Source organism: Amblyomma maculatum, chromosome 4 (assembly GCF_055883805.1).
Source record: "Amblyomma maculatum isolate TAMU_Amacu chromosome 4, ASM5588380v1, whole genome shotgun sequence".
Lineage (NCBI taxonomy): Eukaryota > Metazoa > Arthropoda > Arachnida > Ixodida > Ixodidae > Amblyomma > Amblyomma maculatum.
Genome location: NC_139347.1, coordinates 77,531,713 through 77,555,920, shown reverse-complemented (window position 1 = coordinate 77,555,920; position 24,208 = coordinate 77,531,713). Strand labels below are relative to the sequence as shown.

General features: G+C 45.4%; 1 protein-coding gene across 3 annotated transcripts in view; it reads left to right on the top strand.

Annotated features, from left to right (window-relative positions):
• The window catches only part of Cand1 (Cullin-associated and neddylation-dissociated 1), a 58,362-nt gene that overhangs the window by 6,953 nt on the left and 27,201 nt on the right, over positions 1-24,208 (top strand). For all 3 annotated transcript variants that reach the window (XM_084602006.1, XM_084602005.1, XM_084602004.1), the window contains exons 8-14: positions 274-374; positions 8,564-8,718; positions 10,452-10,648; positions 11,111-11,320; positions 18,260-18,353; positions 19,563-19,680; positions 23,514-23,645. In XM_084602006.1, coding sequence (XP_084458132.1) covers positions 274-374; positions 8,564-8,718; positions 10,452-10,648; positions 11,111-11,320; positions 18,260-18,353; positions 19,563-19,680; positions 23,514-23,645 — 1,007 coding nt within the window. The remainder of the gene's footprint in view (positions 1-273; positions 375-8,563; positions 8,719-10,451; positions 10,649-11,110; positions 11,321-18,259; positions 18,354-19,562; positions 19,681-23,513; positions 23,646-24,208) is intronic.

The window sequence follows — 24,208 nt, the reverse complement described above, 5'->3', positions numbered from 1 at the left end:
TTGTTTTTTGGGGTTGAATTTCAAGTCTTGAGTGGAGTAGAAGTTTAGTGGTGGACACGGGGGTCGTCAGCTGGCAGGAGGAAAAGCAGCAACTGTGGCTGTTGTGCAAATAGTGTGGTACCTTTCGGTCTTCAGGTGTTGTGCTAGGGATGCTTGGAAGAATGATCTTCGTTGGATACCCCACTTCTGTGGGGTTAAGTCATGGGCGTAATGTTTATTTTATGCGTTTTACAAATGGGTTTTTCACTCACTGCTTTTCATAATTTGTTGCAGATTATGAAAATTTGCCTGGAGTACATTTGCTATGATCCCAACTACAACTATGATGATGAGGATGACGAGAACTCTATGGACATGGACAGAGACTCTGGAGGGTGAGCTTTGACCTTAGGCTGCATTTTGGGGTAGTAACAATACATCTGGAGCAAGGACCATTTTTCTCGTCTCAAACAGCTCATGCTTTTATCTCGAGATGAATAAATGACCCTTTCCACTTTACTTAACTCTTAATCATGTTAGAGCTCCCAGGTGAGGGGTTTTTGGTAGAAAACTTTTGGGTAGTGACCTTCATGTGTAGTTGCAGTCTCGCAGAAACTTCTATAAAACAGTGTTGGTTAAACAATGTTGTCCATGCAACCCATGTTGTAAAATTAGAGGGTCTCTTAGATGTCTCTTAAGAGGAGAATGGCAAAAGCCTACCCTTTCTCTCCAACCATTTGTCTCTCATCGTTTCCCTCTTATCGGCGGTCATTGCAGTGCCTCATATAATTTATAATTGGTTCACAGGAAAGGAAAGGCACAATATCTGTCGCACTTTCTCCGACAAGTGTGTTTGGATGGTACACTATCGCTCCTGTCTCGTGGCGTTCCTTGGCGCGCGTTCAAGTGTGGCATTGCAGATAGCAGGAATGCTAGACAAGAAGTAATCTCATGGAAGCTTGCGGAACATGACAGATCTCGCACACAAATCTTGTGCAGAACTCTCGCGCACGGGATTCCATTCCATGAGCCTAGAAAGGCTTTCGCCTTAATAAATGCTTGGCAAACATTTCTTCCCTGTCGTGCCAGTAGGTAAAAGGATATGTGGCCTGATCCATTTCTCACTTCAGTCGTCATAATGCCAGGCGCTGGTTACAAAAAGCAATGCAATTAGCCTCTTGGTTTACTTTTTTTTTGCCGTCTGTATTCTCGCCACTGCAAAACAGTAGAGGGTAGAATAAAGGGATCCACATGGTATCTGCTATAGCTGGCCAATGCCCCTTCTGCCTTTTTCACCTCCTCCAGCAAACGGGTTCTTTTGTAAGCCAAAGGGAGCTCTTCACAGCTGACTTCACACGCTCCTAATGGAATCGTGAGGCAGGATTGGGATGGGGAATTTGAAAGTGGGTTATTGTATTTACTCGCTTAAGGGGGGACACGGCTCTTTGGCACCGAAAATCGGCCTGAAAATCGGATTTTCAATTTTTTCATTTTCGTATTCCTCGCACTATTCCGCATCTGCACGCAAATTTTCATCCTTATACCCCGCGTATTTATGAAGTTATAGCGATTAAAAAATGCAGTACCACACCCACTGCCCTTTAAATTGTGGACAAACGACACCCAATTTCGATCGCCCGGCGCATGAGAACTACGCGCTCCACCGCGGCGATTTTGGTCTCGTTCGAAAGCGCGCGTTTTCGGCTTATTTTTTCTTTCGGAAAGCAACCCTGTGCGCTCCGCCTTCCCCATAAAAAACAAACAAAAAGATAGCATGCAGCGCGCGCTACTATTGGCCGGTTAAGGCACGTGATCAAAATGGCGTCGTTTGGTTGGTTCTGGCAAGCTAGCCCTGAAATGCGGACTCCCAGTGACGCCATTTTGTCTTTCTGCCGACCACGCTAGTGCAACGCGAGAGTCATGCCAGGCGCGAAGAAGTACCGCTCTTTGCACAAGTTCGGGCGAAAGCAACCAAAGAAACGCGTTAAGAATGCGACTTCGTTGCATACTGTGCAAGAAGCAAGTGCCAGTGCTGCGGGATTGTGTGACGATCACGTTGCGGGCGGCGACGCTTCTCCGATTCCGCTGGACAACGGCGCCGTTCTTCGTGCCGACTGCAGTCGTGTACGTATTGATACCGTGCCTGTCACTAACAGTGACATAACTCAAGTGAGTGCCCGTGAGCAGGCTACGCTTGATAGACTGGTATCGACGCCGGCGACGGCACGAAAGACCGCGCTGTTCACCGATGCAAGTGGTGCGTCCGCAGAGTCAGATGCGGACGGAACAGCCTCCTATGCGGTAATTGACCTCAGCATTGTGAATATCCTTCTGGATGCCGTGCGGTGCAAAACGTGTCGTGGATGCATGCGTTTAATTACCAGCGACCGGAGCTATGGCCTCGCCGTAAAACTGATCGTGCTGTGCGACAACTGCGGTGAGATTGCGGCCGAGTGGAACTCGCGGAGGGTTGACGGCGAGAAAAGGTGCAATCCTTTTGAGCTGAATATTCTGGCTAGTCGAGCAATGCTGTCGACCGGTAACGGCCAGACAGCAATGAACGATATCTTTTCGGCGATGGGGTTGTCGCGGCGCGGGATGCACAACAAGACGTTTCAACGGCATCTGAAGAACACACTGCAACCCGCTGCTACCCGAGCCGCCACGACCGCTATGGCACAAGCCGCGCAGGCAGTGGCGAAGGTCTACAATGACTTGTGTTTTGGGCATAGGGGGAACATTGCCGTGTGCTACGACAGCACATGGATGACGCGCGGACACTCATCACATATAGGCGTCGGTGCCGTGGTGGAACTCTTCACTGGTTACGTGCTTGATTATGTGGTGTTGTCAAACTTTTGTCTGGGCTGCGAAATTGGTCCCAAGCCAAACACTGACGGCTACGAACTTTGGAAATCACGCCACCAGTGCCAAAAAAACACCAACTCCAAGGCTGGTCAAATGGAAGTAGAGGCTGGCAAAATTCTGTTTGAAAGATCTCTGCAGCGCCACAACATGCGCTACACAACCATGCTATGCGATGGGGACAGTCGCACGTTCAGTGCTCTTAAAGATGCTGCAATCTATGGCTACATTGAAATAGTCAAAGAGGACTGCATAAATCACGTGCACAAGCGTATGGGAGCAGCTTTGCGCAACCTCTTGCAGAGACACAAGGGTGCAGGGAAGCAAAGTCTTGGCGGCAGAGGAAGGCTGACAGCTGATCTAGTTGACAAGCTGGCAATATATTATGGCCGAGCGCTTCGATCAAATGTAGGTGATGTGGATGCCATGCAGCGAGCTGTGATGGCGACATATTGCCACATCACATCTACTGATGACTGCCCCAAACACAGTTTGTGTCCTACCGGTGAGAAGTCATGGTGCCGCCACAACGCTGCAAAGGCAAAAGAGGAGCCTGCACCAAAGCACAATTACAGTCTGCCAAGAGATGTGGCTGATGCTCTTTTGCCTGTTTATAGTCGTTTATCAGAGAAGAGCCTGCTGCAGAGGTGCATTCGGGGGAAGACCCAGAACTCGAACGAAAGCTTCCACTCGGTCATCTGGACCTTGATCCACAAAGAGCGGCACTCATCACTGTTTGCTGTGGAAGCAGCCACAGCAGAAGCTGTGCTGCGCTTCAATGCCGGCTGCAAGCATACAGCAGCAGCAATTCTGCAAGAATGCAGTACAAATGTGACAGCAACTGGGTCCAGGAGAGCTGAAGAAAAGGACTTGCACCGTAGCGTACGTTCTGCAAAGAAGCGGGCGGCTTCGCTTGGCGTTGCTAAAACAGAAAAAAGAAAACACCGCGACAGCATGCACCCCGACTATGCTCCTGGTGCATTTTAATAGCATGAGGTCTTTGGGGTTGCCCTTCCTGATTAAATGCCGTGAGGCTTGAGTGCTTCCGACAATCCCCCAATTTTGGTAGTGTTGCATTTTTTAAAGATCAATATCTCTGGTCCTGTTCTTGCTATTGCTTTAAAAATTTTTTTTCTAGAAAGGGAATCCTGCGAGTCTCATGAAACCAAGGTAAATGCAGTGACGACAAAAGAAAATTTGCTGAGAAGGTTATGTTGTCTTCGGTACCCAAATGGAATTTTCCTTTCAAGCGTTTCCTATTGCGTAACTTTGGCTCAAATTGGCATAGGCCATTAATTTTCGCTTCAGATCACTTTCCACCTGTTTCTGATCTTGTTGACATATCAATCATTGACATAATTTACACCTACATGCTGTGAAGTGTTTTTCCTCGTTTTCTCAAAACTGCAATTTTGAGGGTGCTGCAATTTTGGAGGAGAGATATCTCTTAGTCTATTTGTGCTATAGCTCTCATTCTTGTCTTGTTAGAAAGAGAAAACCTTCGACAGTGCCGTAGGACAAAAATATGTACAGTTATTATGCGGCAACATTTACCGAATTAATTATCAATCTTAGGTGCCAACCTGGGCTTTTATTCATAAAAGTTTGACTTCTTGTAACTTCGGTTCAAATTCTTCTACCACGTTAATTCATGACTAGCGGCACTCTATGATCCTTCTAGATCACTCTGGCAGGGCTATTCTCCTCATGCCATAAAGTGTTTAGTAATTAACTCACCTTCAAACGAAGAACATGAATTAGGGATTATTTTGAAAGCTATTTCATCTACAAGAAAACTAATCAGATATTTGAAATCAGCATGCAAAAGTACATTAATGGTGCAAGTTTCAGTCGGATCCACCCATAAATAAGGAAAAAAGTTTTAAGAGGGGTGTCCCCCCGAACCCGCCCCCCCCCCCCCCCCCCCCCCCCACACACACACTTTTGTAGTTGAGGATTAGTTTTTTTTTTTTTTACATCAGCTAAACAAAGCGCACCCACCCTGGGGTCCATGTGTTACGTGTGCATGTTCGAGTTGTCTCAGCACAAATTACCGGTGCCACCGACGATCATAACATTGCCAGTTCGCACCGTAATAAAGTAACACCTTTTGAAACGAACAAGGCTAAGCACCAGCGACGCGAACAACGCGGGCATCGACTGTCTGCTTTCGTTGATCGTTCATTGACCTTGCATGCATCGTTGGTGAAAGCAGTTTCCATTACGCTCGGCTGTTATTTCGTTGAGTTCCAAAAACAAGTTTGTCAAACATATCTCGTTTTTGTTATAAAGAAGATGACGACGATGCAAGTTGCCGAGTGCTATCTAGTGCAATGCAAAACGTCTGCGTGTAGCGCCATGCGTGCACAGTGGCGGCAGAGCGAAGTGATGACAACGCACTTTTTTCGAGGTTTGACGGTGTCAGTTGTAATGTTGCTAGCACGTTAATTTGTTGCCGTTCGGGTGAAGCACGCGCTACGGCCTTGGCGTTATTTAGTGTGTGCTGTGCTTTTGCTGTGCATTGTGCGATGGGGCATTACGCCAGCTACATGGCAGCTTTCAAACTCAAGGTCATGGAGCATGCATTAGAGCATGGAAACCACGCGGCTGGACGGCATTTTAGTGTTGACCCCATGTTGTGTGCTCTACTGGAGAAATCAACATGACGAACTCGGAGCGACGAAGGAAGATCGCCGTGCCTTTCGAGGGATGAAGCAGTGCAAGTTTCCTCGCTTGGAAGAAGTTTTGAGCTGACACAGAACCACGCGCGGGTCACTGCAAGAGGTCACGGCATTCCCACAAGTGAATTTAACTAGGGGTGTGCGAATAGTGGTTTTTTGATTCGAAGCGAATTCGAAGCGAATAGTGATTTTCTTCGAATAATTTCGAAGTTCGAATAGTACTTCTGGCACTAAAAAGAGGCTGAGGCGTCTCCTGGGTGCGGAAAACTGGCGCTCTTCCCGGCCTATGCCGTCACTCTGACAAGGCGTGTCGCACGATGCATTTTTTTTTTTTTTTTTTTTTTTTTTTTTTTTTTTGCATTTCACTAGCAGCTCGCGGCTGCTGTTTGCCGGAGCGTTGCTTCCCTTATTAAGCCGAAGCATTGTAACATCGTTCCGGTTACATTCCCAGACTACTACCCCCTCGAGCAAGAATGGAAATGGCTGTACGAAACTCTAGCGCCGCAAGCAAAACGTTTTTCGCACCGATCGCGCGTTCTGACAAAATTATCCCCGATAGTACCTCCGATTGCTCTGAGCCTTCAGCGCACCGGAGTGCCTGAGTTGCGGCGACGAAGTGCGGCACACCACCGAAGACGGCTCAATGCCCTGATCACAACGGCGTTCCATTCCCATCAATGCGCAAGCAGTCAAAATCGCAAGAAAAGACGCCTGTCACAGATGGATGCGATCATTTCGTTCTACTAAAGCTCGGCAGTCACGTTTTAAGTCCGCAGCCTCCCCTATGCCGAGCGTTCACGGCAGTATAACGCTCCACGGGTGCGCAATAAGCTTGGCGTTATCACACGCTAAAGGCGCCCTTCCCATTGACGTAAGTATACACTTCGGCGACATCGAATCTCCGGGCTGCCGCTGAATTTTTCGCCACTCCGAGAACGGTCGGCCATGTTCGGTACGCATGATTCGTCACCTGACTGAATGAAGCGATAGCGTGGTAGGGCTGCGTGTTTATCTTTGCATCTGTCCTGTCGGATAATCTTTTCCGCAACTCTTGAAAAAGAAAAAAAGGAGGGGGGCCGACGAATTTTCGGGCGAATGACCTGTATACGCTTTCGCGTAAAAAGCCATCTATGCGGCATTACTCGAAACCGAAACCACACAAAGCAAACGGGCGAGCGTCCCAGAAACACAATTCGCGCGTGACGAATACTTCGAAATTTCGAATACCGAGAATTCGGTTCGAAGCGAATATCGAATGCTGTGCTATTCGATCGAATATTCGAAATTATCGAATATTCGCACACCCCTAAATTTAACCCTTTAACCACCAATTTATTTTCCGAAAAACATACCAATCTTGCCAATTTTTTTTAAGTGACCGTGATTTTCTCTATGTAATTATGGTTCTGAAAATATATTAGTACTTCGATGGTTCGTGGTTAAAATTAACACTAAAAGTTAAAAAAAAACTGTTCATGAGGGTGGCTTCCCACAGTGCATGCGCATTGTGAAATGACTCTTTTGAGCCTTCAATTAGGCGCCAAAGGTGCAAAATGCGTTTTTTATGGTCAACTAACTCTCTCTAGTGTTCAAAATTGCAACCAATGCAATTGATGACCGTAACTTGTCTTTCGAGATGGCAGCACTGCAATATCGGGCCGGACAAGTGTAACTTGTCATTGACGATTTTAGTGCGATCTGCCATGACAAGTGGGTTGACGGTTAAAGGTTTAAGGCGAGTTCTGGCAGGACGACGTGCTTTATGCTGCGTAATGGGCTGTGCATCAGAAGGCGTACAACTATATGCCAGCGGCTGCCGGCGGATTGCGAGGACAAAGTGTGCGACTTGCACCGCTTTGTTATTTGTGTCCGTGAAGAGAAAGATTCTTGCTCTCAAATCGTAAATGCGGACCAGACTCCTATAAGCTTTGACATGCCAAGAAATAGCACTGTCGATACAAAAGGCGCGAAAAGCATGCAGGTGAAGACGACGGGCGCTGAGAAACAGCAGTGTACCGGGATGCTGGCTACAACGCTGGACGGCAGGAAGCTACCTCCGTTCGTAATTTTCAAACGAAAGACTCCTGCTGCATCCACGCTCACGTACATGAGAAGGGGTGGATGTCAGCTGAATTGATGTCCGACTGGCTAAAAACAGTCTGGGGACGGCGGCCCAGAGCTCTTCTTCCATCATCACTGCTTGTTCTTGACAGCTTCCGCGGCCATCTGGAACAAAATGTCCGCCGCCGAATGATCGAGTTGCGCACGGACCTCGCTGTCATCCCAGGTGGTCTTACATCAGTGCTGCAGCCCCTTGACGTCTCGACCAATAAATCCTTCAAGGACATCATGCGGCGGCTCTATGCAGAGTAGATGGCCGCGGGAAACCACGACCTGGCTCCCGCAGGCAAGATTAGGAGGTGCGTCATCGACATGCTGTGCCGATGGGTCCTAGAAGCATGGAGCATGATACTATACAGCGAGGTGGTCATCCGCAGCTTCAAAAAGACCGGCATCTCCAATAGCCTTGATGGCATTGAAGAGAACACGCCATGGGCCGACACCGATGCTGACAAAGTGGCAAGCGACATGAGTGGAAGTGACTCTGATAGCGAGACCAAGTGAGAACATGAGTAGCCAGCGGCATGTGAATAAAAATATATTTATTCACATTCATCGCGGATGTGTTTGTACTTTTATGGTTTTTCCTTTATGTGACATGAAATTTCGACCTTCTCAAATATTTCAAAAATTTTTTTCACACATAATGAACCCATCCCCCAAATTTGTCAATTTTTCTGGAAAAAGATGGGTTCATTAAGCGAGTAAATACGGTAAACATTTTGGTCACTTGAAGATGGATGGTCAGTGGCTTTTGTCGTGCGTAATGCCTGCATTTTATAGCCAGTTTCAAAGCCTTTTTACTATGGGCCCTTATGACTGCTTCGAGGCAGTGTTTGGTGAGATGAGAGGTTGGTAAATTGAAGGAGCTCTTCCTTTGAAACCGGCTATCACTAAAACCTACCACTGTCGTGCAGGGAAAGCGAAGATGAATACAGCGATGACGATGACATGAGCTGGAAAGTTCGTCGGGCAGCGGCCAAATGCTTGGAGGCAGTCATTGCCACGAGGCATGAAATGCTCACGGAGTTCTACCGAGTAGTATCGCCTGCTCTCATTGCTCGTTTCAAAGGTCAGTGTTTTCCCTCTCCATCTCATCAACTTGCACGGTTGCTTTGCAGTACCTCACGCGGACCTTCAGCGACTTCAGAAGCTTTTCATATGCCGCTTCGCTAATGCTTAGTGTAAACAACCTGACTGAAGCACTGACCCAATTTTCAAGGGGTCGGTTGCTAGACTGTTCTCCAGCTGTCGCTCCTCGTGCTTTATCTGTCGTCATTTGGATCCCTATGGTTTTGTTGTTAAAACTGAAAACAACATGGTAGAATGTAAATTGATTGCATAACTTATGTTTGTCATTGATGAATACAGTACAACCCCATTAAAATGTTATAAAGAGGGATATGAGGGAAAACCTACTATCTGGGAAAATGTATGATCCAAACTGCACGGTTTTGAAAAATGTTAACTGCTGAATTAAGTACAACGCATCTCTGGGCTTCTCAAAAATGTACTTCAGAATTTCCTTGCTTTAAGATACGAAGAGCACAATTTTTTTTTTTTTCTTCTGGCAGAATTATGGTCACATTTGTGTTGTCCTTTATGTGGAATAGATTAGCAACACATCCGGTACTTTGACAGCAGTGGCAAGCTAGGACCGCTTCCTTGTTTATCAAATGCTTTGCCCCTGTACACCTATGCACTGTGGAGAAGCCATCGCGGTGGCTTACTTTTGCCACCTTCTTGCTCTTAATTCTGCATTCCCCAGATCTGGTGCGCTTTTATGTAAGTGCATAGTTCCAAGTACTTTTCCCCTTGGCCATAAGGCATTACGAAGAAATCACTGCGTCACTACTCTTCATGTCCGCAGGAGCAACCTATCACATTAGCTTCACCCCTTGCGTCAAGGTGCTGCAATGAAGCCACCATGATGGTTGAGTGTTACTGCTAGAGCTTTTCATGCCATGTGCTCTCATGCTTGGCCCTCTCGCATGCTGGAACATGCATTGATCGGTAAATGTTTTGAACAATCATAGTTTGTGGAAATTTTTAACGGTGTACCCTTATTATGTTATCTAGAAACATATTAATCGGAAGAAAAGTCGTGCAACTCTTTGGACGATGTTTACTACTCAAGATTTTGAACGTATGAAGCAAAAAGTCAATGAAGGTCTAGTGTGTCAGGCCCAATACCTCAGTTTTTTTTTTTTTTTTCATGCCTAAAAAAGCTTTGAGACACATTTACGTCTTATTACTTGTTACCGAGTTGTGCTTGTTTTGGTTACTTAGTCAGGAGGTGATTGTTGTTCCCTCTTATCTGTAGCCCATTACAGATGACAGCATTGATTCCTTGGGCTGCAATAATACCTTAAAATGATGTTGGCGAGGGCATGCTGGGTTGGGTTATAGGGTTTTACATCCCGAAGCAACTGAGGCTATGAGGGACGCGAGGGAATTCCGAGCCTTGTGAAGCATTGATCACTGCTCATATAATTTATCGCTTTTTGTCGCTTTTTTTTTCATGGCAGCAGAATACAGTTTAGTTTCACTAAAGATACATTCTGCATCATGAATGAATGATCTTTCTTCTTGTGTTAAGCATGTGTTCTGACATTGTAATTCATAATGTGACATGGACCTTTTCTGGTGTTCCCCTTTCTTGAATTTCTTAGTGCGCCACATGCACTGTGGCCTGTAAACCTATGACAAGGACAGTGTAAAGGCAGAATGCCTTGCAAAGGTGGTGATGTGGAAGCTGGTGTTCACCCGGTGTATACCCATTATTGGTGCTATTTGTGATTTCAGAGCGGGAGGAGAATGTGAAAGTGGACATTCTTCAAGCATATGTGGCGTTGCTGCGGCAGACACGGCCACTCATTGCCCCCGTCGGTGGGGGCCCCATTGGCGAGGACGACCCCCGGTCACTGGTTGCTGCCCAGGTGGGGCCACTTGTCCGAGCCCTCCAGCGGCCCCTGAGGGAGCGGGCCCTCAAGACTCGTCAGGTGAGTCGCCTGCAACAGCTTAGTTTTATTAAAAGGCTCCGTTCTGCAGAAAGTCCAAAATTATCGGCATTGTGAGCAATAAATCACAGTCACAACCCTGGCAGGTGGTAGTTGGCAGGTGACATAGACACACTCATTAGTCAGCATTTGTATGATGTCATGAGACCATCCATATTGTCACGTAGGCATGACAGTGTCGAAGGCGGCAAATGAAGAGACTGGCATTGCACTTAAATGAACTCTATGTGGTGGGCATGCGCCTGCAAGACAGCTAAGCATCTGGGCAGAGGTGATAGCAGCACGCATATTCATCAGTGCTCGATTTAAACTCTGGTCTGCCTTCTTTCTTAGCTGTGTGTGATGGCGGAAGTTGCAGTGACCCAGAGCTTGCAGTTTCGGCGCTGCCAGCTGTGGCTGTGTGTTGCAGAGAAGGAAGGGAGTGCAGTGAATGTGGGCTCGCAGGGATGCCTGGCGCTCCTGACTGAGTTGCTGCAACTGCTGCCGGGGGCTCTAGCTGACTACCTGCCGGCATTGCTGCCCGGGTTGCATTTTTCACTGAGCGACCGGGCATCGAGTTCCAACATGAAGATTGACACCCTGGCCTTTCTGGGATGTCTGCTGACGCATCATAGCCCTCAAGTGTTCCATCCGCACATTGACACCCTGCTACCAGTGAGTTGCGAAACATCATGTACATTGCGGCTTGCTTGCTTGCTTCTTAATCAAAGCTACCTCTTAATCAAAGCAGGGGTGTAGCAGGAGCATCTGCAGTGAAAACTCTTATTCGAACCTTAATACTTTAAATTTTCGGTAATTTTAACTGCATAACGTTGGCATCCTAATTATGCATAGCCTGTTGATGCGGTAACTCGCACTTTGCTGCGAATTGTCGCGGACCCGGCAATAAAAACTTCGGTTATAAGACTCAAAGGTATGCACTCTTCGCTTCGTATGAAGACCGGTAAGCACTATCCAAAATAGGAAGTGGTAGCAGAGCATTGTCAAGAATGAGAGATGATGGCAGAGCACTTTATTGGCAGACTTCAGACGTCACGCCATTCCTGGGTGTTTGAAATTATAATCAAGGTTAATACAAGTGTGGCAATGTCAGCCTGTGGAGAAGGTTCTGCTGACGGCTGTTGACGGCTGTCGACTCCATGCAACCTTCAGTTGTCGGTGCGTGGAGGCTCTCGTCTAGTTCCCTTTTCGTGCGCGTTGCTGGTGGAAATAAATTTTGCATTCGTAACAGCACAAAGTAATTACGCTGGCAGTGACAAGATGAGACGTTTCTATGATCTCGGTGACTGCTTGGCAGCACTTTGCGCTGGGGCTGGGGGGGTGGCACGTTACTTGCGGTGACACCGGGCAAATGGGTCGCACGTCGCTGCATGAAACACGTTATTGGTAGGTGCACTCAAGTTTCACATTCCATACACAGGGGAATAATGTTCAATTTTTGTTTCCCTCTGTGAGGTGATAGCCTTATATATGGACACTGCTTGCTGCCGGCTGCTATGGATTGGCAGCAATTCTAAATGAAATCTAAACAGAAAGAAGTGTCGCTGCCATGGCCGTACTGCACGTTGTAAAAGTTATTCTTAAGTTCGGAGCAGGCGTATTTCATGCAACGGCGTTCACTTTACTCATAAATGCTTCGATTTGATGTCCGATGTATCAGGTGATGGTTCGTATGTTATCGTTGGATGTGGGATCGAATCCAGACTGCTTTTTGATAGAAGTGAAAAACGAGGCACCCGTGTGCTGTGCGATGTCAGCACTGCATCTCGTCCCTTCCTCCTTTGCGTTTGGGCTGGTTTATCCTAGACTGTGTTGTCAGCCCTTAGTGGAGATTAGTGTCGCATCTCTTGATAGCTGGATGTTTTAACTCCATAAATTTAACACTGCGTCGTAGCGCCGCCATTGTCGCTTCAGGTTTGTACAATGACTCACTTTCTATGGAAATTCCTGCAGCGAATGTAGGTACCAATGCTCATGTCCAATTCACTTTCATCACTATATAATTTGTATTTGGTCATCTGTTATGCTGGTCGTATTTAATTTCATGTGGAAAAAGCCCTATTCACGCACATCTTTATGCCGTTGCACCAGCCCTAGGCCATTGTGCTCTTTTCAGAACTTTGAAAAATTGCTTTTTTTTCCCTCTCTTTTACACATCGATTTTCTTTTCAAACATAGTTGCTAGGCATTCAGTGATGGGTCATTTCTAGCTTTATGTAATGATATCAGTGTGTAGTATGCACCAGTGAAAATTTCAGGGGAAAAATGCAACTTATAGACAAGCGTCTGCCCGTGACGTCAGTGGAGATGCGGCGGCGCTGGCAACAGCAGTGACTTTCGTGGTGTAGGCAAAAGCTCGGGTCGTCTGCATTGGATGCGCGGCGCTTGCTGTGTTTTCGGGCATAATTCCCAATATTCCTGCAAGCTGTGGTGTAGTTGGTTTCGCCACGAGGTACAAAAAGGAAAATAGCACCTGTTTTCACATTTTTCTTGCGGTCGGATAAATATGAGAGCGATGGGCAGCAGCGTTGAGCGCGACAAGTAGACGGATTGCCTTTGCGGCTAACGTGCGTTGCACAATTCTGCACTGAAACTCCATCAGTTCGTTTGCAACTCTCTATTGTCGTGACTGCTTTTTGGCCGCACGATGAATAGCGCAATAGCAAATGACTGCAGCTCGTGCACGTTTTGTTCTACATAATATATCAAGTTAAGACACCGCCCGCCCTGTGAAAAATTCCATTCACTTGTGCCCGTGCATATATTCGTACAGAAAAGGACACAAAAGTTGCTGCGAAGGTAACTGCTGTTAGTTTGACCGGTCACTCCAACGCGATATTGCCGAAGCAGACCTGAACTTGTGAAGCAGCTTTTCTCTTATATCACTTTCGCGAGTTTCTGCGATGTGACTTATCACCGGCCCTATAGAAAGCAAGCAAACATTGTTAGGATCCGGGCAAAGTCACGCAGCGTCATTTCTCAAAACTTTCTTTCTTAAGGTCATTAAGATTTTGACGAACGAATTAAATATCCACGTACAACGTAGCTCTGATCAAGCAGGATATATTTAAGTATGGCATATATGGTACATGCAATTTAATGTCCCAAAGAGTAATCGGCAATGTGGGGTGCAAAATAAACAGATAAGAGGGCGCACTTTTGAATAAACAGTTTCAAAGTATATTAAAAGAAAAAAGCTTAACAGATAGTGCAAAGTTCGCTGCAAGCGATCGTGGAGAACGTTGCATTTCCGTTCGTGCACCTCTCCTAAAGACCCCCCCCCTTTCCAAAAAAAAAAGATAGAACATTCTTACAGGCCTTCATGTATCTATTAACCTTTGAATGACCGTGGCTACATATGTACGATGAAACAGACGTCAAATGTCTTTTTATCGAGCAGAATAAATCATTGGCAGCGCGCACTAAAGGCGAATATGTTACAAAGAACTTAAAGATTGAGTTCTTATTCAGTGAAATTCTGACTTAAGTTGCCGGTACAGTCAGCTAGAAATATGATTTCTAGTTCACTATAGTTGTCGGTAATATATTGTTCTTTAGAGCGAAGGTAAGCATCAGAAAGCCAATTATATGAAAAACACATTCCAGTCATTCATTCATCGTCTTTGCATGCGCTAGCAGTAGGCACGGGATTTGAACAACATTGGCTGTTAGTTTTTCATATACATTGCGCTTTCTAGTTTTCATTTAGCTTAGTCACTACAGTCGCCCACCGTAGCCGCGCGCTGCTGAAGCCACGGAGAAGAAAGCCAATTCAGCTCTCTTCGCCAGGTAATTCCAGAAGTAATCGGCTGATAAAGTGCTGAACTACTGCCCAGGCATAAACAAAACTATTTCTACACACAAGCGAAGCTTATGCTTCAGAATATTCGCACGCGCGAACTGGTTTCAAAGGCAGCGTCACTTGGCTCTGTGTAGGCACGCTGCGTTTTTGCCTACACCCCATGTCGCTGCCGATCGCAGCGCCACCTTTGTTTACAAACATGACGCTTGTCTATACGGTAAAATACAGTTGCCAACCTTGTGTGTAGCTGCGAGCACAGCCAGACTTGAGCGACGCTCGCTGCCTGTTGCCACTCAAGTCTGGCTGTGCTGTGAGGCTGGCGGCAGTGCTTCCTATCGAGAGTATGGCGGGTATGCGGATGCATGCAGTGCGGGTTCGAGGTTGTAGAAAAACAAAATGGCTGTGATTTAAAGTCTGGAAAGTCAAACGAGAAAAGTTTAAAGCATCTGATATTTTGGCCGGTGTTATACATTGACTCTGTGGAGCGCGTGACGATGCCTGACAGAATCTGAATAATAGGGCGGGTCCGGAAAATTGGGCGTCCTAAAGACTCGCTCAGCGACTGAACATGGTAGCGGAATTGTGGTTTAGTTTATGAACATTTATTTTCTTTTCACAGCGAACTATTTAGGTCAGAGGTATGCAAATGTGGAATGGTAACTGTCGAATATAATAAAAAAAAAAAAGACCTGAATATCGAATAGTGAAAAATACTTCACTGCATGGCTTCATCACACGGTCTGTGCAGTGACACATGTGGTGAAGCATCCTCAAAACGTGACAGATTGGCATGCTTAAAGTGTATAGGGAGCACACAGATGTGAAAGAGAAATATGCGTCAAAGTTAGAACGGCATGGTGCCGTCTCAAAATAGAACTAAAAGACTGCCCATTATTGCACTCGCCCACTTGCAGCTGGGGGTGAATGGTGTGAATTTATGACAGGCGAAGGGGAAACTATGCTGCTGGGGTATATATTGTCTATCGGGGATATCCAATCATTGTTGCGCCTGCTACAACTGACGCCTGAGATGCACATGCACCGCTGTTTTAGGCAACTCTCGTTCAGAGGCGTATACTTGGACAACTACTGGTTTCGTGGGTCACGCCTTGATGTGCACCCCTTTCTCTTTCCTTCTTTGAATTATTAAGCAAATTGAGATTTTACGCTATTCCCTGCACCAGAGTCGCGCCTGTCGCAAAATATATAGAATATTCAGTCATCCAAATACTAGGTATGTGATTCGTGTTTAGTTATTCGAGTATTCACACACCCCTGGTTTGGGTGGCTGTTAGAAATACCCCAAAAATTGGATTTTAGCATATGACATAAGTAAATGGCAGGCTTGTTGCTGGTGAGAAGAAAGGTTAAATTGAAGAGTCTAAAAAGACTCCTTGGTGATGTTTGACCATGTTGCCATACTGAGACGGTTGTCTCCAATGTCCTAATTTTTTTTGTCCTTAGACACATGGTGATAACGGACATCCAAGGGAAGGAAAGCGTAGCAGGGGGCGGCAGAAAGTTAGACGGGCGGATGACGTTAAGAAGTTCGCAGGGGTCAAGTGGGTGCAGCTAGCCCAGAACTGGGTTAAGTGGAGAAATATGGGAGAGACCTTCACCCTGCAGTGGGTATAGTCAGGCTGATGATGATAACGGACATCTGCCAAGCTGAGCATTGGCATAAGGAAGTGCTTTCTTGTGCTTGCTGAAGAATAGTGAGCTTCATTTATGATTGCCTTCTTACTGGTTCAGTCTTGTTCTAAGCAAACCAAAATATTTATTTGCAGAGCAGTGTGCATTCACTTTCTGCTGTCTTCTATGCTGGCATGATATTTGTTATTGAGTGTGCTATTCTTTGATTCTGTAACGACTAGAGTATTGCACGCGCTTGGGCCGGTCCAAAAACCCATACCTGGCCCGGTCCGCAGGCTGGTAGATGAGCTGTTTCGTCGGGCCTGGGCCGAGATCTTGGCCCATACATAGAGTTCCAGTGTCCAGATTTTGATCCACTATTGTTGAGTGTACTACACTCGGGGCATTACAGCAGTGACATGGATGAAAAAAAGTTATGGAGCACGCTGAGGAAAAGGTTAAGGTTTATTGACCCGTTTATTTACTTTTGCCCCGCAGTAGGTGGCTTAGTGGTTAAGGTGCTAAACTACTACCTGGTTTGATCATGGCTGTGGCGGCTGCATTTCATTGAGGCGGAAAGTGTGGTACCCATGTACTGCACGGTGTCAGTGCATGTTAAAGAAGTTGCGGCCAGTCAGAAAGCACCCGGAGGCCTCCACTACGTCGTCGCTCATAGCCTGATTTGCTCTGGAACACACGCATTCATTTTACTTTTTGTATCTATTGAAACTTAGCCAGTACTTCCATTAATTGAATACGTGAAATGGTGTTAAGAAATGTTATTCCACTAGGTGTGAAGACACTTTAATATTGAGATATAGTGGGCTGTAAAATATGACTGATCAAACATCTTTAGGGAATGCAAAGTAGTTTATAATGCAATGTAGGCAACCTTTTTCATTTGGTGCTTGGAGCTTCAGAGTTCTTTTGTGCTACCTTTCTGCATCTACTGTGCAGTCCACTTACAACAATACCAGATATAATGATATATCGCTCATAACGATCAAATTCTTGGTATTTATCAAAATTTTCTATTGGCCCATTGCAAAAATAAACCAGGTATAGCGATTGGTTATCGGCAGTACAGCAGATACGATAGCTTTATCGCTGCCCAGTAGATGTTTAATACGAAAATTTGTCTGAATGTTTAATACAAAATAAACTACAAAAATCGTCATCGCAGTCCGCTGATTGTGCGTCCCGCTACAAAGGGTACAGCTATCATCAACACATCCGTGGAAGATGGCACCGACCGCATTTACAGCGCGATATCTCTCGATTTGAAACAGCAGATTCATCGGGATTTCTGGCAGGGTTTCAAGGTTGGAAGCCTCGGGAAAAAAATATGGGCATTCGCACTCTGCGATTTTTAACAATTATAAAGGCTGGGGATGTCCTGCAGTTCATCCAGTTGCTAATCAGTTGCGCTCGCGAAAAATACTGCCGCCGCCGTACGTGCTACTGGAAGCGGTGCACACAGTGATTGTCAAGCTTCAGCTGCTGCTCAAGCGAACATGAATTCCAATTTTTTAAGTACTATAAGTTATTTTATGGCTATTGATGTATCCTGTAATAAAGTGTTTAGTGCTCTTTAAGATGATTAGCATCATTCAACCCGATTTACTCATCTCAATTAAGTAGGCAAGCCTACATGCACGGGAACATACATTGGTGCATGCTTTTTATTTATGTTTGTTTTCTTTCTTTTCTTTTTTTCGCCGGTCCTGATATAACGATAAATGGTTGTAACGATTGTATTTTCCAATTTTCTCAATATCGTTATGAGTGGACTACTGTACAAGATCTTTGTTCATAAAGCCGCCTCATTATCAGTTCTTGTTCAGTTAAAGAAAAGAATTCAAGCTGTACACCAATTTTAGATTCTTTTTTGGCCAGTTCTTTTTTGTAGTAGAAGTCTGGTCACCAAGCTTTGAAGGCTGGGCCCGGGTTCAGACTGATTAGAGCAATAATTCGATGCACCCGGGATAATCCCTGTCTATAAGCCACGAGCCTGGGCCAGACTCGGTCCTCAGATTGAGGCCTGTGCTGTGCTCTAGTAATGACCTATGTAAAAAAAGCCCTTGAGTTAATCTTTAGGAGCCTTGGCACTGTTGTGGGAGGAGGCATCCTCCTTGAACCTGTGCCCTTCGTGCTTGCAGCCCATAATCACTGCTGTCGGTGACAGCTTCTACAAAATCACCTCAGAGGCTCTGCTTGTGCTTCAGCAGCTCGTGAAGGTTATCCGGCCATTGGGTAAGTACATTTTAGTTTTCACATGCACAATTTGCATGTTATAAAAAAAATGCTGGAAAAAAAAGCATTTTCCGAAAAAAATGTATAATCCGAAATGTCTAATATTGGAAAAATAACTACTAAATGAGACACAAAGGCATTTAAAATTGAGACTTTCATTGCATAAAAGTGTAGATTAGCATTTACGGACATGAACTATTCACAGCTCCTTTTTCGCAGCTCCAAGAGCAGGCAGCTGCTGCCGCGGCTGCCAACCATGGTTTCATTTCGAATGAATGAGCTTTCACTGTAGTTGTAGTTATCAAATGGTTCATCCCTATGCCCCTAAGGCACTGCAAAAGAAGCCACCGCTTTTTTCTTCATGAAGTCATGTTTCCGCAGGAACGGGCGCCTCGTATGTTGGCTGGTTGGTTTTCTTTCATGCTTTGCCCCGTTGCGCCTAAGCACTGCAGGCAAACTACTGTGGTGGGTGACCGCCACTGATCAGTTTTCCACGTACCAAGCACTTGTTAGCGTATGTCCGGTTGGTCATAAACCGCATTATATGACCACAGTTTGTCAATTTTGAACATAATAACCGGGAAATCATGTTATCCGGGAACATATTAACAGGGAGAAAAATTGTGCAACTCTATGGGAGATGTTTTGCTGCCCGCGATTTTGAACATGTGAAACGGAAAATCGTATCAGGAACGTATCAGCTAGGTTCTACTGTATATATTGTAGTCGGTCTTGTCAGCAAGGAAAGCTAGGTCAGAAACTTGCACGAGAGAAAAAATGTGACTACGTAAAATTGGTGCCCGATATTGAAAACTGCTGCGTGTAGCATTGTGTTGGGTCCTTGAATATACTCCAACTGGGCCTTAAAGTTCCTTGAATATCCTTACATTTGCCCCTTTTGAATCTGTACGAACCCTGTGTCCTGCACCCACGGAACTCTCTAGTTTCGAATTAGACGTTGGCGGCTCTGCTTATTTAGATGCAACAGATATGTCTGTGAAACTTCCATAGCAAACCTTGATTAGTTGCTCCAAATTGAATTTAGGTGAGTGTATGTGAGGTTCATACGCTGTGTTCTGAATCATACGAACCCCATGAAAAACATGCAAAAGTTCTTGTGAACATATCTTGCTTGGGTCCTGCGGAGCTAGTGCAGTGGCCTGTTCTTATCTAATCTTTATTGTATTGCTTTTATGCTGACACTTCCAGACCAGGAGTGCTCATTCAGGTTCGAGCCCTACGTGAAGGACATCTTTGAGTGCACCTTGACAAAGCTAAAGGCTGCTGACATTGACCAAGAAGTGAAGGAAAGGGCCATCACTTGTATGTGAGTGGAGTCCTACATTACCGCTTGGAGGCATGCAACTTGCCGCGTGCATTTTATTTGCATGTTGTATGGGTTCCAAGAAGCTTGGCATTGTATGTTGTTGAATGTAAATTTTGTGTTGATGCACTAGCATTGAAGCCACATTCACGTAACTCTTTCACTTAGATGAATCCACATAGTTGAAGGGTAAGTAACCAGTGCCTTTCTTGCGGCCAAGTATATTTATAATTTGCTACAGATTGGGTACTGATACTACAGTTGAACCCTGTGAGGCACGGTTTTAATGGACAGTTGGAAATATGAGACTTTTTTCGCCCACTTGGTTGGGTGTCTTATCTTTCCTATCAAACGAACCTTTTCTGTGAGAGACATTGGGTAGAGATGATGTTCGATAATAACATACAATCTTTTTTTTTTTCTTAATGTGGTCTACAGTCTTAACTGAGATATTTAACTTAAATTGTGGGCATTCGCCCCAATCCTTTGAATGTCCCACTATTGTTTGCGAAGTGCGCCCTCATCTATAATTGGTTATGCAGTATCAAAACTTAAACTAATACTTCCAAGTTCCGTCACACGGGCAGCTCGCAACTCCTGTTACCTTACTTCCTTAGCTGTTGAAGAACACCAATCAGTTCCTTCTCCATGGAGTCACACGACTAACGACGAGCTTTTCAGAGTGCCAGGGGCACTTCGTGCGTGTGTATAAAACATCCTAAATGTTGTTTAATAGCTTTTTGTGCACCGAACATCAATATCTTGACGACATGAATAAAAAAATATATATTAGGGGCCTGCATGTATGGAAATTTTCAAATCGAGTGCGAATATGGGTGAAAAATGCACATGTGAACTCGGTAGCACGGTCGGCGATTTGAAGTTCTTGGTGCAACCTACGGTGGTAGTCTGCCAGCTGGCAAGCTACCACCATAGTTGAAAAATGCCTTTATTTGAATATTGAACATTGGAAAGAAATGAGAAAGTAATAGTAACCATTGTTCTTGTTTATTTCAGAATCACATTGTATTTGCAAATAAAATTTAAATAGAATTGCGCAGAAGTGTATAAACTACTCATATATCCAGTATAAATTTTCATACAAGACTCCGCATATAGGTTTTTTTGTACAGAAAAACCTGCATGAAACCGTATGTGGAGCTGTCGCATCATGCTGAATACTCATCAAGCTCGCTTCAGTTCACCCTTCGAGGGACCTGAAAGAATGTCTATTTAATCAAAAGCTTGCATTATCAAATGTTCCTGATAAAAACTGCCAAAAGCTGTTTGGATCACAGTAATAATGAACACCCCAGGCATTGCGGTGAACCAATGCTTGAGGTGTGTCGTGAAACTATGGCGAATACGCAACGTTTTCGTGTATTTGTAAAATTCAGAATGTCTGCTTTTTTTAATACGAATATGAATTTAATTACAAACACATTCGATTCATATGCGAAATTTCAGATATTTGCACACACTACTATAACTTTAAGAGTATGAGCTCAACTTTGCTTTCAACGATTTTGACTGCTCTGCGGGGAGAGAGTAGTGATATACAGTCGACGACCAATTTTTCTGACTCTCAGCAGGCCACGAAAATGTCTGAAAAATTGGGCAGTCCGAAAAAACAAATGTGCACCAAAAAAAGCTCAATTTATTGCCCATTTTTGACTTTGAGACCGGAAAAAGTCATGAAGGCTTTTCTGCACCACGCTCCGCTTCCGTGCTAACAGGTCCGCCTGAATTTCACTTGCATCAGCTTGCGTTGGCTGCGCTGTTGCAGGTGAGTCATCGTCGTCAGACTCCACGAGCACTTGGCGAATAATTTCTGCATCTGTGAGCCCAGCGCACAGTTACAACTCGTGGTCCACGTCTGTGAACTCTGAAAACGAGTCGGCCGATGAAATTTCGACACCAGCAGTGCGAAAGTCGTGAAGGAGCTGCCCACTGCCTGACAGCTGCTCGACGACGCTCTCATCGTCCAAGGCAGCCGACTCGTCATTCAGCACAAATCCCGCGTGGCGGAAGCAATTGCGTAGCGTTGTGGGTACTACAGACTTCCACGCATCGGCGAGTGTACTAAGTGCTCCAAGCAAATCGACAGAGTAGGTTTTCCCACTGTCGAGGCACACCACCACTACCAACCACTGGATCACAACACCGACTTCGTTGAGTGCCTTTCGCTGTTGCGTTGCACGCAGGAAAAAAAAAATACAACCTTATAAAATTCGGAAACAGCTTCTTGAAGAACTGAAGACGATGCAATTAAATGCCAGGCACAATAGCAACAGAACGTAGTTCTCGTATCAGCACGACCACGGCTAGGCCTACTCGCTACGCTCTGCAACGCACGTGAAACGCGCGGCAAACACACAGAGGAACTGGCAGGCAGTTGAAGCACTCAGGCTAAAAGAAAAGGAAAAGCACTCCGGCGGCGAGCAATGACATTCCGGAAACGGAAGCTGCTAGGCAAATAATATAGCCTCGATCCAGCGTCAGTTTAGCTGAGGAGCGGCGCACAAGGTCGGCATTGGTTTTGAGGCCATCTAAGGAAAAAGTAAACAAACAAGATGGCGGCGACACCACTCAAAATGTGTGGCAGTTGGCCTGGCTGACACTTGGAATGTCCGAAAAATCGAATAGCTCTCCTAGAGTGTCCGAAATTTTGAGCGGCGTAATACATTGACTGTATGTCCTGGGGCCGGGAAAAAGTCCGAGTAATCAAGCAAAAAATTGGGGGTCCGAAAAATCTGTCGTCGACTCTAGTTGAAAGCAAGCATTTTTATATAGGCTCGATCATTTACGTCATGCGATAAAAGCTACAGTCACCGACTGATTTTTCCAACTCACTGGAGCCCTGGAAGTGGTCTGAATGATCGAACAGTCCAAAAATTCAATGAACTATTCACTTTGCTGCTACAAAAGCTAGCCCCAATTTGGCCCCAATATCTCATGTTTTGCTGCTTCTCATATTCCATTTAGAAGCCACAAATTTGATTGCACTTTAAGGGACAGAGCACTGGAATTTGGGTCTGAAATTTTTTTCGGTGCAATTAAAAGATTGATGCCTAAAATGTTCGATTCTATAGCGGTTTTGGTAGAAACTGTCTGGAAAATTTGTACCAAGGATTTTTCACTCGGTGCATGCGCCCGTTTTTATGTAGTCCGATGCTGGAAACCATGAGCAGCGACTGTGATGACGACTGGTGGTCGACAAAAAAGATTTACCGAAAACAAATATAAATTTTACTCACTAGACAGTAATTCGGCTTTTTTTTTTTTTAAATTTTATTTATTTATTTTTTTTATATAAGGGTAACGTCCTTTTTAGTTTCACACTCAAGGCTGTTACGGCACAATAACGCACGCCCCGTCGACGAAAGTTTTTGTGGGCACTGTCATCGCTTCACAGAATTCCAAACACTGTGGCGCCACCTGTGACAAAACCTGAAAGCATGCCTCTCACTGTGCGAAAGGAAGGGTGGCTCTTATTTAAGCATGCCGTGGAGATAACGCAAATTATAATAAATTATGACAAGCCCTCCTAGATGTAAGAAGAACAGTGTGCACTTATGAAAATCTGCGATATTTTTCTGGCATGTAGTCACGTGGGGTACTACAGTGAAAGTAATAGGGTTTCTCCGCTAGATAGCGCCTCAGTTCTTTTTATGCGATTTTAAATGGCAAATCAATATTGCAAAGCCTCTTTTGATTATAGTGCTCAATCTGTACTATATGAGGCAAGGTCTTTTCATCTGCACCATAATCTCATGACATATTTTGGCCAGTGGAACTCTAAGCCAGAGCCATGTGTGGTGCTTTTCTTTTTTTAGGGGCTACATCCTGTGCCACTTGGGGGACAGCCTCCAAGCGGAGTTGGCGGTGTGCCTTCCGATCTTCCTCGACCGGCTGCGTAATGAGATCACGCGGCTAACCACCGTCAAGGCCCTCACAAAGGTGGCAGGGTAAGACCACGCTGTGCACCTGTGTTTGCTTTTATTGCGAAAGCAATACTGCTTGGCTTTCAGCGTGGAACGGCGGTAACCACCATGGACCTTTGACCTTTAGACGACCCCAAGCTGTCGTTTCACATGGGACGGTTATGTCAGAATCCGCCTGCTAGCACCCTGGCATTCACGTCACCCCTATGGGCTACTGAGGCACGTTCATATGGGTTGGTTAAAGCGGGGCTTTATGTGTGTACTGAGGAAGAAGAAAAAAAGAAGAAGAACGCTCGGTCACCCGCAGCTAATGCTTTCGCTCAATATTTGGTTCAGCAGCGCTGAACCCTGGTGATTTTTTTATTATAAACAAGTTGTGCACTTCAAATGGCATTGGCAAAAATGACATAGTAAAAATGTGCGCTGGTAGTGAATGTCTTTTTAACCTCATGCATTTTGGCATGGTGATGGGCATGACATGTAGTGCGAAGAGAGAATAACCGATGGTCACTGACGGTAACAAATTGGATTTCGAGGGAAGGAAAGCATAGCAGGGGCCGGCAGAAAGTTAGGTGTGTGGGTGAGGT